The sequence below is a fragment of the Carlito syrichta genome, unplaced genomic scaffold (assembly GCF_000164805.1).
Source record: "Carlito syrichta isolate Samal-C Ts95f unplaced genomic scaffold, Tarsius_syrichta-2.0.1 Scaffold305801, whole genome shotgun sequence".
NCBI lineage: Eukaryota > Metazoa > Chordata > Mammalia > Primates > Tarsiidae > Carlito > Carlito syrichta.
This window is the reverse complement of record NW_007249897.1, coordinates 6,658-20,701: the sequence shown is the minus strand read 5'-3', so window position 1 is coordinate 20,701 and position 14,044 is coordinate 6,658. Positions and strand designations below refer to the sequence as shown.

The 14,044-nt window shown below is 58.1% G+C and overlaps 1 protein-coding gene across 3 annotated transcripts in view; it reads left to right on the top strand.

The window, feature by feature from the left end:
* The window catches only part of USP5 (ubiquitin specific peptidase 5), a 14,057-nt gene extending 324 nt beyond the window's left edge, over positions 1-13,733 (top strand). The window contains exons 2-20 of one of the 3 annotated variants that reach the window (XM_008062718.2): positions 2,319-2,444; positions 2,705-2,771; positions 2,952-3,085; positions 3,237-3,382; positions 3,612-3,796; positions 4,504-4,598; positions 6,493-6,686; positions 7,407-7,478; positions 7,760-7,847; positions 7,973-8,098; positions 8,531-8,684; positions 9,006-9,180; positions 9,798-9,886; positions 10,773-10,895; positions 11,402-11,545; positions 11,618-11,763; positions 11,977-12,130; positions 12,408-12,492; positions 13,098-13,730. In XM_008062718.2, the coding sequence (XP_008060909.1) occupies positions 2,319-2,444; positions 2,705-2,771; positions 2,952-3,085; positions 3,237-3,382; positions 3,612-3,796; positions 4,504-4,598; positions 6,493-6,686; positions 7,407-7,478; positions 7,760-7,847; positions 7,973-8,098; positions 8,531-8,684; positions 9,006-9,180; positions 9,798-9,886; positions 10,773-10,895; positions 11,402-11,545; positions 11,618-11,763; positions 11,977-12,130; positions 12,408-12,492; positions 13,098-13,191 (2,397 nt within the window). In that variant the 3' untranslated portion in view covers positions 13,192-13,730. Of the gene's footprint in view, positions 1-2,318; positions 2,445-2,704; positions 2,772-2,951; positions 3,086-3,236; positions 3,383-3,611; positions 3,797-4,503; positions 4,599-6,492; positions 6,687-7,406; positions 7,479-7,759; positions 7,848-7,972; positions 8,099-8,530; positions 8,685-9,005; positions 9,181-9,797; positions 9,887-10,772; positions 10,965-11,401; positions 11,764-11,976; positions 12,131-12,407; positions 12,493-13,097 lie in introns of all 3 variants that reach the window. The other 2 variants (XM_008062717.2, XM_008062716.1) reach the window with 2 other exon arrangements.
* Positions 13,734-14,044: the final 311 nt, after the last annotated feature.

The window sequence follows — 14,044 nt, the reverse complement described above, 5'->3', positions numbered from 1 at the left end:
GTCGCGTTGGGAGGGATGGGGAGACTCCCCGCCGTTCTCGCCGGGGCTGGAGCTGGGGGCGGGGAGCGCGGTTCGCGGCGGCTGCGGATCCGGAGGTGGGCCCTGAGGCCGGCCGGTTTCGAGCAAGGCCGGGGCGGACGGCCGCCTCCCGCGGCAAAATGGACAGGGGCGAGGAGGTGGGGGCAGGCAAGGGGAGAGGGACGCTCCAGTCGTTTCTCCTTCGGGGTGAGCCGTGGCCGCAGCCCCCTCCCGACCCCGTCCCCAGCCCGTCACAGACAGCAGAGGAACCGCGCTCGAAGTCTTCCTGGAGAGGCGGTTTCTTTCCCGGAGGATGCCAAGGCCCCTTTCCTTCGCGCTGCCGCTCCTGACGAGTTGCACAAAGCCGCCACCCACACCATGCTTCACGTCTCGCGGGCTCCACCCGGCACCTCCCTTCCTGCAGTCCTGCCTTCCCATGGCACCCTCAAGCCGAGGCCCTCCAGGGCCCAAGCTGAGAGGGCAGCAGCCTGGTCGGACCCGCCCCCCTCGCCACCCCTCCCCTCAAACTGCTGGGCCCTGTCCAGGGTGTCCCGCCAGGCCAGCTCATGGCCCGAAAACTGCAAGTCAGAGTGGAAAGGCTTCATGAATGCATCACCAGTGCCGAGTAGAGCGGCGTGATCCGAGGCCCAGTTCAGGATCATGGCTGTGACTGGCGGTTTGCGTGGTTTGCCGGGCTTTGATCTGGGCCCGGGCGATGTGCTGCTCCTCTGAAGCCAGGCTTTGGCAGAGGTAAAAGAGGATCACTGAGCGCAGAGCTCCAGGGTTCCCAGTCCTGGGTGAAGGCGGCATCTTTTATTTCCAGCAGAGGAGTTTGATCACTTTAGATCTCCCTCATTCCTCCCAGGAGGAAAAGGTTTTTCTTAATTACTAGCAGATGGTGAAAGTCAGTGGGTCCCTCTGTACACTTCGATTCACTCCTCTCTTGCTCTTTACCAACTGCTTTGAATGATCCAAAAGGGTTTTTTTGTAATCTGCTGACATTTTCTCTCTTTCACCCAAGTCAAGAGATCTCCAGTGTGGCCTAGTTGCTTTGCTAACCAAGCCGAATTCCAGCATAGTTGATTATCTTCAAATTGAGTTCATGGTAGAAAGAGCCTAGTTGACCTCCCTGGTGAGAAATGCTCTATTTGTTCATGGACACTGCAGTCCACACTGTTCTAGGGAGTGGTACAGAGCAATCTATGGAACCAAGAACACCTTGGACCATGCCTTATATTTAATATCACAGCAGATAAATTTTCAAGGCCACTGAGGCTTTTATTCCAGGAACAAGATGGTTGTTGTTGCTCAGAGCCTTGGATCTGAGGGGAGAGGACTCTTCTTGTCTCCAGTTTCCTCCTCCACCTTCTCCATCACTCTTAATTGAGCCCCTGGAAGACTTGCTTAGCTTTGGGCGAAGCCTGTCCTCCCTCCTCAGCTGTGATTCGGGGTGGACACTTTCCGTTTTCTTCTTGGGTGATGTGTGTTCTGGCTGTTTCAGCAAGCGTTGCCTGCTTGTTCTAAGAACAGGTGGAGGTGTGAGGCTGATGAGACGTCCACAGGGATCTTTCTTACTGGTCAGAGAGGCGGGGAAGGTGGTGGTTAGAGACTGCTGGACTTCATGATGCTGCCAGACCGGGTCAGATTTAGCTGTGAGTCCTACACAAGGCATTGCTCCCTGGAGCAAGGTTTCAGCAGGGGAGGAGGGAGATTCACAGTGGGGACCAGGGTTTGACTAGCTGGTAGAGTCTGATGAAGGAGGGATCTGGGCTTGCTGGCAAGCTCCAGGGTTAGATGGACTGTTCAGACACTGGACTCTCTGCCCCTCCAGACTGGAAGGTTTTCCGAATCATGGAGATAAGATAGGGTGTCCCTAGTCTGGGTTCAGTGTGTGACGTGGAAAGCCCTCTTTTGCCTCTGAGTAACCTCGGCACTAGAAGTCTGCAGCGTTTGATCCCCATTTACGTTTTGGATCTCTTATCCCCTGGAAAGAGGCGAAGGAAGTCCTCTGTGAGTGATCGGAGGACTCCAGAGCCCCAAAAAGGAGCAAGAGGGAAGATGGATGGTGACTGATAAGTGTTGCTCAGCTCCTGTTGTCCTTGTGGGTAGTTACCAAAGTTATAGGAGGAAGTGGGAAGAATCTCAACCACGTACCAGGTCCTAAAAGGCTATCTAACTTGCCAAGGACCACACGGTGCTGGAGGTCGGAACCCTAGTGGTTGCTGACTCTAGGTCTTCGGCTCCCTTGCTCTGCCAGGCCTCATCCTCCTTGTGTTTCTGCCTTGCCTCTTGTCCTGCAGGAGTCCGAGGGTGGCCTCTACGTCTGCATGAACACATTCCTGGGCTTTGGGAAACAGTATGTGGAGAGACACTTCAACAAGACGGGCCAGCGAGTCTACCTGCACCTCCGGCGGACCCGGCGCCCGGTAGAGACAGGGCTGGGCAAGGGCTGGTGTATTCAGACACATTCCACGGGCACCCATTCTGAATCTGGTTGCGCCATTCTGAACTCCCCTTAGCCTTGATTTCTCCCTTCCACCTACTTTTGTTTGTGTCTTTAAAACTTGGCACAGATGCTTTTCAGCTTCATTCTATTCTGAGATTGGCCACTCTGCCCCCTCCACCCTCCCCATTTGTTTCTCCCTTGGTGTTCATTGCTGATCCCACCCTTCCTGCTTCGTTGCAGAAAGAGGAAGACACGACTGCAGGCACTGGAGACCCACCCCGGAAGAAGCCCACCCGGCTGGCTATTGGTGAGCACCACTGCAGTCCTATTCTTCCCTCTGAGCTGGTCTTTTCTGCTCAGCTCTCAGAGGCACGAGGTTGGTGACAGAGTGGACCTGATCAGTGGGCCTAGAGCTCTCGAAGAGACAGTGAGGGACAGTGACCCATGGAGGTTGCCCGACTCTCCTTTTTCTTCCCTGCTCCTCCAGGTGTTGAAGGCGGGTTTGACCTCACTGAGGAAAAGTTTGAATATGACGAGGACGTGAAGATTGTCATTCTGCCAGATTACCTGGAGATTGCTCGAGATGGGCTGGGGGGGCTGCCTGACATTGTCAGAGATCGGGTACAAGCACCTTCCTACCCTGCCGAAGACTCTAGGGCAAGATGGCTGGGTGGTGATGTGCTGGGCAAACCCTGAGAACTGAAGGCCAGAGGGGAGAGGGGCATGTGGGGAGCTGGGTTGGGTGCTGTCTCTGAGCCTCTGCTTCCCCCAGGTGACCAGTGCGGTAGAGGCCCTGCTCTCGGCCGACTCAGCCTCCCGCAAGCAGGAGGTGCAGGCCTGGGATGGGGAAGTTCGGCAGGTGTCTAAGCATGCCTTCAACCTCAAGCAGTTGGACAACCCTGCTCGAATCCCTCCCTGGTGAGGCCTGGCCCCTCTGCCTTGGGACGTAAGCCCAGAGCAAAGGCGAAGAGACCATCCTTTGGGAAATCTGGTCGGGGAGAGGGTAGGGAGCATTGCAGGGAGGGAGATGACCAAGGCCTGGGGTGTCCGGAGAGCTCCTGGACCAGCAGGGCCTGCAGCACCCTACTCTGCTGCTCCCATGCACACCTGGCCGACCTCTTGGCTACCTTTCTTCTCCCTGGGTTAGTGGCTGGAAGTGCTCCAAGTGTGACATGAGAGAGAACCTGTGGCTCAACCTGACAGATGGCTCTATCCTCTGCGGCCGACGCTACTTTGATGGCAGCGGAGGCAACAACCACGCGGTGGAGCACTACAGGGAGACAGGCTACCCACTAGCTGTCAAGCTGGGCACCATCACACCTGATGGAGCTGGTACTTCCCTCCAGACCCCCCACACTTGAACGTGTTTCATTGTTCATGGACACAAATGATATGTGAATGCATTCTCTTGATAAAAAATGAAAATAGGCCGGGCGGTAATAGGCTCACGCCTGTAATCCCAGCACTTTGGGAGGCCGAGGTGAGAGGATTGCCTGAGGCTGCGGGTTTGAGACCAGCCTGGGCAACTTGGCGAAACCTCATCTTTACAGTAAATCAAGAAATTAGCCAGGCATGGTGGTGCATGCCTATAGTTCCAGCTACTTGAAAGGCTGAGGCCGAAGGATCACCTGAGCCCAGCACGTCAAGGCTGTGGTGGCCGTGAGCATGCCACTGCACTCCATCCTGGGTGACAGAGTTAGACTCCGACTCAAAAAAAAAATACTGCAGGCAAAACTGGAAAACTGATGACCGCCTTCTCCCCTGATCCTAATTCCTACCAAACCTATCTTATCCTAGTTCCTCATTCTACAGGGTGGAATCTGAATCAAAGTGGATTCCAGCCCTCACCCTGTTCACCTGTCTTCACTGACAGCTAATCCCATAAGGGCTGTGACCTTACTCATACTCAAGGCAATCAAGAGGGGGACCCTTCCAGGCTATCCTTCTGTCTGCCCAAGACCCCCTGGACAAGAGGTGGGAGGGTAGCCAGGCCAGTCCTGAGCCACTGCCCCTGACCTGGTTCCTGCCTTCTGCTCTAGACGTGTACTCATACGATGAAGATGACATGGTCCTGGACCCCAGCCTGGCTGAGCACCTCTCCCACTTTGGCATCGATATGCTGAAGATGCAGAAGGTGAGACCCCCTTCAGCTTCAGACTTCTCGTTCTTGCCCTCGTGAGGCCCCTCTTTGCTTGAGGCAGAGGTAGGGTTTTGGGGGGAGCTTCTGCAATTAACCCAGTCCCCAAGATAAGTGGGCTTCCTTTGAAAACATTTCTAGGCCGGGCTCAGTGGCTCAGCCTGTAATCCCAGCACTTTGGGAAGCCAAGGCGAGGGGGCTGCCTGAGCCCAGTGGTTTAAGACCAGCCTGGGCAACCTGGCGAGACCTCGTCTCCACAATAAATAAAAAATTAGCTGGCCATGGTAGCGCATGCCTATAGCTCCGGCTCCTTGGAAGGCTGAGGTGGAAGGATTGCCAGAGCCCAGCAGGTCGTCGCTGGGGTGGCCGTGAGCGTGCCGCTGCACTCCAGCCTGGACAACACAGTGAGATTCTGACTCAAAGAAGAGAAGAAAGAAAAGGAAACGTTTCTAAAATCATTTGTCTACTCAGTGAATACTGCTGAGTATCTGCTGTGTACTAGTTGCTGTGAACGCGAGACGTGATCCTCGCTCTCCTGCTCTGCTATGTTCTGGAAGGAAAGTCAGGCATCAGTGCCTCCTCAGATGAATAAGTGAATAATTACAAGCTGATGAGTGGGAGGCTGCGCCCTGCACTCGCTGACAATACAGTTCGCAAGGGACCGGGCCCACCCTAGGGGCTCAAGGGCGCTTCTCTGAGGAAGTGACGCACGGCGACCATCTGAGGGGGCAGGAGGGGTCTTCCTAGGGCTGGAAAAGTAGCTGGGGCTGGGCTCGGTGCTTCAGCCGGTCATCCCAGCACTTTGGGAGGCCGAGGCGAGGAGATGGCCTGAGCTCGCAGGCTCAAGGCCCGCCCGGCAACGTGGTGAGACTCTGTCTCTACAATAGATAAAAACTAGCTGGGCCCGGTAGCGCCTGCCTGAAGACAGGCAGAAGGATCGCTGGAGCCCAGCCGGTCGAGGCTGGGGTGGCCATGAGAGTGCCGCTGCACTCCAGCCTGGGCAACACAGCGAGACTCCAGCTAAATAAATAAATAAAATAATTTAAAACATAATGCAATCATCTCAGTAAATGTAGAAAAAAGTGATGAAATCAACATTCATTTGTGATTTAAAAACCTTTTGGGCTGGGTGTGGTGGCTCAAGCCTGAGATGATTGCCTGAGCCCAGGGGTTCAAGACATCCTGGGCAAGTTGGTGAGACCTCATCTGTACAGTTAGTCACGAAAACTAGCCAGGTGTGGTGGCGTGTGTCTGTACTCCAGCTACTTGGATAGCTGAGGTGGAAGGATCACCGGAGCCCAGCAGGTCAAGTCTGTGGTGGCCGTGAGTGTGCTGCTGCACTCCAGCCTGGGCAACAGAGTGAAACTCCAACTAAAAAAAAACAAAACAAAACAGCTGGACTTGGTGGCTCATGCCTGTAATCCCAGCACTTTGGGAGGCAGAAGCGAGAGGGCTGCCTGAGTCCAGGAGTTCGAGACCAACCTGGGCAACTTGGTGAGACCTCATCTCTACAATAAATCAGAAAATTAGCTGGGCGTTGTGGTGCATGCCTATGGTTCCAATTACTTGGAAGGCCGAGGCAGAAGAATCACCTGAGCCCAGCGGGTCAACAAGGCTGTGGTGGCCGTGAGCGTGCCACTGCACTCCAGCCCGGGCAATAGAGTGAGATTCCTACTCAAAAAGAGGAAAAAAAAGAATTGGAAAACCATTTCTGGTAGAGGGAATCTCATTCATTTTATTCCCTTATTCAGGCAGAGACCTCCCATGTCTGAGCTTGTACTTCCACAAATTCTAGACCATGGCTGGGTATCAGCTGAGACTTGGTGAGAGATTAAGGCAAAAAATACAGCGTTGGGTTTCTCCCCCAGTCTGAAGTGCCCCTCCCACACAGACGGACAAGACGATGACCGAGTTGGAGATAGACATGAACCAGCGGGTTGGCGAGTGGGAGCTGATCCAGGAGTCCAGTGTGCCACTGAAGCCCCTGAGTGGGCCCGGCTACACAGGCATCCGGAACTTGGGTAACAGCTGCTACCTCAACTCCGTGGTCCAGGTGCTGTTCAGCATCCCCGACTTCCAGAGGAAGTGAGTGGCGCCCCGTCCTCGCGCCCAGTATCTCAGTCCCTCTCCTGGTGGCCAGCTCTGGGCACACCTTCAGCTGCCCTCGGCACCTCTGCGTAGTCTCAGCCCTAGAAGTTCCCGTCACCCACAGCCGGCCCGCCGGGGGAAGCCAGCTACGGGGCAGTGCCCCCATCATGCCAGCACACTCAGCGCTGCCGACAGCGCGAGCCCGGGTCCTGGGGCTCCGCGGCCTTCGGTGGACTTGGGGGCTAGCGGGTGGTCTTTATTCCAGGCTGGTGGCCTCAGACGAGCGCCTGGCCTGGGCGTGTGGCACTTGGGGGGGGGGGCTGGGGACACTGAGAGAAGGGCCATTCCTCAGCAGAAATGATTTGGTTGTCAGATTGGGAAACAACCAGAACGAACGCTTCAGATGCCCAGTAGAATGTGAGCTGCATTGATCCTAATTCCAGGCTGCCCTCTCCCCTTCTCTGGCTTTGATTCGGGGAGTGCAGGCCCGGGATGGGGAAGAACAGCAGGTGTCTAAGAATCCCTCCAAGCACACTGCACACTAGGCAGAGTTGAGAGGGGGAATGGGCAGGTTGCTGGAGAGGACAGGCTCCAGGGTTCGCCCACCACAATTCCCACCCTTGGGGGGCTGTCCGTGGAGTTGATAGATGATGGCTCCCTCACCTTTGCCTTGGTGCTCAGGCCAGGCTCCTCTAGCTCCTTTCCCTTGACTTCTAGGTATGTGGATAAGCTGGAGAAGATCTTCCAGAATGCCCCGACGGACCCTACCCAAGACTTCAGCACCCAGGTGTATGTAGCTCGGCCCTCCGTGTGAAGGCCGTTGAGAGCCTCACAGCCCGCATGCCTCCGTTGTCCTCCGGGGTGGTCAGCAGTTACAGGCACTTGGGAGCCCGCCCTGTGGGCGTGTGGTCCGTCTTGAGCTGAGTTCCTCTGGGACCTGTGGTTCTCCACTTTTCAGGGAGCTGTGGAAGGAGAACGTGGGCGGGGTTGAGCTGGGGGCACAGGATGTAGGTGGATGGGAGGGTCGCGAGTTGCCAGCCACGAAGTGGCGTTCTCGGATGTCAACGCAGGGCCAAGCTGGGTCATGGCCTTCTCTCGGGGGAGCATTCCAAGCCGGCTCCGGAGTCAGGCGAAGGGGAGCAGGCGCCAGAGCAAAAGGTGTGTCTGGGACCCCAGCCCTTTCCGGCTCTGGGACCCCGGGCCTCTGAGAACTGGGAAGGGCCCGAGGAAGGCCACTCGGTGGCCTCTGAGCCCGGCTGAGTCCCTGCCCTTGCTCCGCCCAGGACGTTCAAGATGGCATCGCCCCCCGGATGTTCAAGGCCCTCATCGGCAAGGGCCATCCCGAGTTCTCCACCAACCGGCAGCAGGACGCCCAGGAGTTCTTCCTTCACCTGATCAACATGGTGGAGGTAAGGCTTAGGAGAGGGCGGGGTGCAGTCTCTGCCCCATCCGCCTCCAGCTTGCCCCCTCTCCTCCTGCCTGTGTCTTCCCGTCAGCCCCAACCAAGTGCCACCCTGCGCCCCACAGTCCACATGCCCTGGCCTTCCCCGGGAGCCGCGCACATCCCTGAGGAGACCGGGGGATTCCAGCCCAGTCAAGGGCACGCCCACAGAGGATGCTACGAGAACACTCACAGCTTTTAAGGAGAATGCAAGCAGTCGCGCACAGTCCCACAGTGCTGGGAGGAGGCCAGAAGTGGGGCGGGCTGGTCAGCGGCGGGCGGCTTCTGCTCTGCTCTTGCATCCCTGTGCGACTGAGCTAGTCTCCCCGGCTCCCGTGAGCCTCTGATGCCCCATCGTTCCCTGCTGCCCAGGCTTCCCTGCTCTGCCTCTTTCCCGTAGAGGAATTGCCGGAGCTCCGAAAACCCCAATGAAGTGTTCCGCTTCTTGGTGGAGGAGAAGATCAAGTGCCTGGCCACGGAGAAGGTGAAGTACACCCAGAGAGTTGACTACATCATGCAGCTGCCCGTGCCCATGGATGCGGCCCTTAACAAAGGTAGGCTGCCCTGCCAGCGAGCTGCTGCTGGAGGCTGAGGGCATGCTGGGGCGCCGGGTGGGAGCAGACCGCGGCGGGCCTGCGCCACCAGCCAGAGGTCTGCAGCGGGGCTGCCGGGTGGGCAGGCTTCACCTCGCGCGCCGAGGGGCATCACAGCTCGTTGGTAGCGCTGCGGAGAGACAGAGGCAAGACAGAGGCAAAACAGAGGCAAGACTTGGGAGGGCAGGGGAACTGGAGTGGTCACGGACACAGAGTCAGTAGCTGAGACCAGGGAGGGGCGAGACGGCACCCCAAGGAACCGCCGACCTGCTCTGTCCCCAGAGGAGCTTCTGGAGTATGAGGAGAAGAAGCGGCAAGCTGAGGAGGAGAAGTTACCACCGCCAGAGCTGGTTCGGGCCCAGGTGCCCTTCAGCTCCTGCCTGGAGGCCTATGGGGCGCCTGAGCAGGTGGATGACTTCTGGAGCACAGCCCTTCAGGCCAAGTCAGTAGCCGTCAAGTAAGTCCTGTGGCCGGGCCCAGGGCTCGGGGCCTGCAGTTGGCGAGGCCCAGAGACAGTTCCACCCTTTTCTGTCACTTCGTCCCTTTGTGTGGAATCTCAGGGTAGACTCGGTTGGGGCTGGTAGTCCAGCCCCGAGGGAACCAAGAAGCCCCGGCAAGGGTGGTCCCAGGCAGTGACTGACCGCCTGTCGCCTGGTCCTGCCTGATCCCTTCCACTTCCCTCATGGTGCAAGTCTCTTCTGTAGCGCAGCCTCTTTGCTCCTCCCTCGATCATGGAGAACTCAGGTACTTAGTTTTAGCTGTGGGTGGAGCTTGGACTTTCAGCAGGTGGCTGCTTTCTGCCTGGCCAGGGGCATGAGCCTTGAAGGAGGACTTTGGTCTCAGGGAGTCAGCAAGCAGCCCTTTGCTGCTCCTGCCTGTGAAACAGCCCTCCTGGTTTTTGCTGGTCCTGGCTGACCGAGGACCGGATCAGATGCCTGTCTGGGGGCAGGGAAGCATGCGGAGTGTCTCCCGGGCTGTTGGACTTCTGCCCATGAGAGGCTGAGCCCAGGGTGGGGGTTCAGGAGAGGAGGGCCCTGGGAGTTCCTGGGTGCCAGCGCATTCTCTCCTCCCTAGGACCACACGATTTGCCTCGTTCCCTGACTACCTGGTCATCCAGATCAAGAAGTTCACCTTCGGCTTAGATTGGGTGCCCAAGAAACTGGGTATGGTTGCCGGAATGGGGGAAGTTACGTGGGAGGTGCTAGAGGAAGAAGGGTACTTGACACATGTAAACTGGTGCTTCTCAAACCTTCCTCTGAAAGGGGAAAAATATCACCTTGGATGTTTTCAAATGCATTTAGTTTGGAAAGCTCTGACTAGAAATATTAAAAAGCTTGTGTGATTATAGAGGTATGATTTACAACCAAAAGCAATTTTTGTAGTTTGATTTGTATAATCGGCAGGATGTTTTTGTTTTGATGAACTTGAAGGAGTTCGCATGAGTCTTATAGGTCCCCGACTGTAATTGCAGAACGAATGATTTACCTTCACTTTCTGGATAAGGAGGTTGGGACCCACAGAAGTACAGAGATCTGCCTCCCAAGCTCTAGGCCCCCTGCCTTGTCTGTGGCTCATCCGTGGTAGATCTGGGCTTAGCACCCCACTCTTCTTACACTGGGACCTGCTAAGATTGCTACTGCTCATAGCAGTTTTTTTTTTTTTTGATTTGGAGTCTCACTCTGTTGCCCCGACTGGAGTGCAGGGGCCGCTCCCGGCCACCGTAGCCTCGACCTGCTGGGCTCTGGCGATCCTTCCGCCTCAGCCTTCTGAGTAGCTGGAACTACAGGCGCGCTACCATGCCCGACTGATTTTTGATTTATTGTAGAGATGAGGTCTCGCCAAGTTGCCCAGACGGGTCTTGAACCCGCGGGCTCAGGCAGTCCACTCACCTCGGCCTCCCAGTGCTGGGATTACAGGTTGAGCCGTTGAGCCCGGCTTCGTAGCAGTTCTTGCGACAGAATGGATCTGAGAGACGGGTCAGGCGTGGGCTCCCAAAGAGCTTCTCCAGGCGGGCCTCGGGGAGCTGCTGAGGTGGCCCTTTTCCTATAGACGTGTCCATCGAGATGCCAGAGGAACTTGACATCTCCCAGCTGAGGGGCACAGGGCTGCAGCCGGGAGAGGAGGAGCTGCCGGACATTGCTCCACCCCTGGTCACTCCGGACGAGCCCAAAGGTAGCCTTGGTTTCTATGGCAACGAAGACGAAGACTCCTTCTGCTCCCCTCACTTCTCCTCTCCGACATGTTAGTGACTCTTCTTCCTGCCTGTCTCCCTCGCTTCCGGGGCCTCTGCCTGCCTGCCCGCCCTGTCCTCTGTGTTTCTCCTGTCCTCCCTTTCAGTTTCCTCTCCCTCCTTGGGGGGACATGGGGCCCAACCGCAGCACCCCGGCCACATTCTCAGGTGGCTGGAGGAGCACGGGCTCACCACTGCCCTGCTCCGTTTCCTCCTGGGTTCGGGTAGGGTGCGGGGGGGGTCATGCTCCAGCAGCAGTGTCCGTTTTGTGCGAGTGGCAGGGACCCCCACCACGTGGTCTGTTCCTTTTAGTTCTGGGGGAAGGTGCCAGTCCACGGACGATGGATACGTGGAATGCGTGATTGGGAGAGGGCTGGGGGCCTGACCCGTGGGAGGGAGGCCCGGCAAGCCATGGGCCCGGTAATCAGTCCCCGGCCCCAATTCACAGCCCCCATGCTGGATGAGTCGGTCATTATCCAGCTGGTGGAGATGGGCTTCCCGATGGACGCCTGCCGCAAAGCTGTCTACTACACTGGCAACAGTGGGGCCGAGGCCGCCATGAACTGGGTCATGTCGCACATGGACGATCCAGGTAGGCAGCCGTGGGGGGCGGGGTGGGCAGGGCCCCGTCCGCCCCACATGCTTCATCCTCTCACGTCCGCAGATTTCGCTAACCCCCTCGTCCTGCCTGGCTCCAGTGGGCCTGGCTCTACAAGTGCTGCTGCCGACCCCCCGCCAGAGGACTGTGTGACCACCATCGTCTCCATGGGCTTCTCCCGGGACCAGGCCCTCAAAGCTCTGCGGGCCACGGTATGGGCTGGTGCAGCAAGTCCATGGGCCGGTGAAGAAGAGGGGTGGGCATGTGGGTGCGTCCTTCACCAGCAAGGTGGAGGCGGCAGTATGTTGCGGCCAAGTGGGGCGCCACCCTTCTGTCGCTGCGGTGACGGAGCCGAGGCTCGCTCTGACTGCTGCTTCCTTGCCCGAGATCACGTTAGAAAAAGTAACGCTTCCCTCCTCTCCAAGAACAATAGTTTAGAACGGGCTGTGGACTGGATCTTCAGTCACATCGACGACCTAGACGCCGAGGCTGCCATGGACATCTCAGAGGGCCGCTCGGCCGCCGACTCCATCTCTGAGTCCGTGCCAGTGGGACCTAAAGTCCGGGATGGCCCTGGAAGTGAGTGTCCCAGGAAGCAGGACAGGCCTGGTGGCGTCTGGCCGTCCACACCAGATGCCCCGCCCCAGAGCAGCTCTGCTTTCCGGACTCGGGCTTCTTTCCACTGGTGGGACTCGGAGGGTGGGTTCTAGGAGGCTGAGGCGGCCGTTGGCCCAGTCCACACCCTGCAGTCCCTGCTACTTCCGTCCTGAGTGTGGGCTGCGAGGTTGGTCTCTGGACCGTCACTCAAGGCCTCCTCTCCTGTTCCTTCTCTGCCCTCTGTCTCTCCCCTCCCCAGAGTATCAGCTCTTTGCCTTCATTAGTCACATGGGCACCTCTACCATGTGTGGGCACTACGTCTGCCACATCAAGAAGGAAGGCAGGTGAGGGGCTGGCAGTGTGCACTGTGATGGAGACGTGGCGGTAGGAATGAGGAGGGCCATCCTGGAAGTCCTTAGAATGTTTACAGAAGAAGGTGGAGGGCTGTCTGACGGGGCGTGACTGCACCAGAGAGAGGAGAGTGTCCCGTGGCAGAGGCTGGCTTGCTACAGCTCAAGGGCTCAATCTACCACCTGCCTTTGTGAGCAAAGCCCTACTGGAACCTGGCCACACTTAACTTGCGTGTCTTGTCTGTGACTGCTTTCACGTGCAGCGGGCAAGTTGAGTAGTTGCGTCAGAGACCAGATGGCCTGCAGAACCAAAAATGTGTACTTGGGCTCTTAGAGAGTTTGCCAACCCCTGCCTCACGGGAATGGGTGGCGGTGGTCGTGAAGATGCTGGGTCTGAGCACATCCAGCGGGACGGTGGCCCTTGGGAGACGGTGAAGCCCCCTCCAAGTGGGTGGCAGCCGGACTGTGAGCCTGGGGCCCAGCCAAAGCGTGGGGAGCCTCGGCTCCAGAGCCACCACGGTTGCCTGGAGGCTGTCGTCCACCGCTGCCCTGGTGTGGCTTGGATGCTCAGGTCGTTATCCTGTCCCTCCCCTCTCCAGATGGGTGATCTACAATGACCAGAAAGTGTGTGCCTCTGAGAAGCCACCCAAGGACCTGGGCTACATCTACTTCTACCAGAGAGTGGCCAGCTAAGAGCCTGCCCTCACCCCTTACCACGGAGGGCAGCGGCAGACCACCCGGCATGAGGGATAGGGCTGAGGGCAGACATCAGCCCGCCTGCTCTGTCCCCTTTTTCTTTTTGTCCCGGCAGCAGGGAAGAAGCCGGAGGCCATCAGGGAATGGCCAGCAAAGCAAGGCGGAGGGGCACTTTACAGACTGGGGATGGAGCAGGAGGGGCGGCGGCCGAGTGCCGGGAGTGCCGGGCTGCGAGGAGATGCGGGGGCTTCCCTGACCCTGGAATCCGCCCACTCTGCTTCTCTGTGTAACCCTGCCCAGCCCCTGCGTGGAGGGGAAGGGTCTTGTGTGTGCGTGTGCGTGTGGGTGTAGCTCTGTGCATCCTCTTCCGGGAGGGGAGCGTCTGTGCCTCCCCTCCCCTGTTGTGTTTGCCCTGTGCGGTTGGCAAGGAGGGACGTGGGGACCCCCGGCCCTCCCGCCTCAGCCTTCCCCCGTCTCTTCCCTGCCCTTCTCTGGAACACGCCAAAATACACGATGTGAATAAAGGTACTGTGGCTCCATGTGTCGTCTGAAGCCTCGGGAGAGGCTCTCGGGCTTGCAGGAGGGCCAGTTTCGGAAGGCGCCCGGCTCTGCTTGCCCTTCCCTGGCCTCCACAGGCAGGTCCTGTGTGTCACCAGCTCCAGAGCTCTGCGGAAGCTGCCTGTGAGATGGGGACGTGCAGGCGAGTGACACAGGTGCAGAGCCCCGAGTAAAGGGGGGCAGGGATGAGGCCAGATGAGTGTCGGACGTCTCCGGCGCCTGGCGGGCCTCAGCCCCCCAGGTTCTGGTCAGGCCCCGGTCGGCCGGGCAAAGGGGGGGCCGTCCCTGGCAC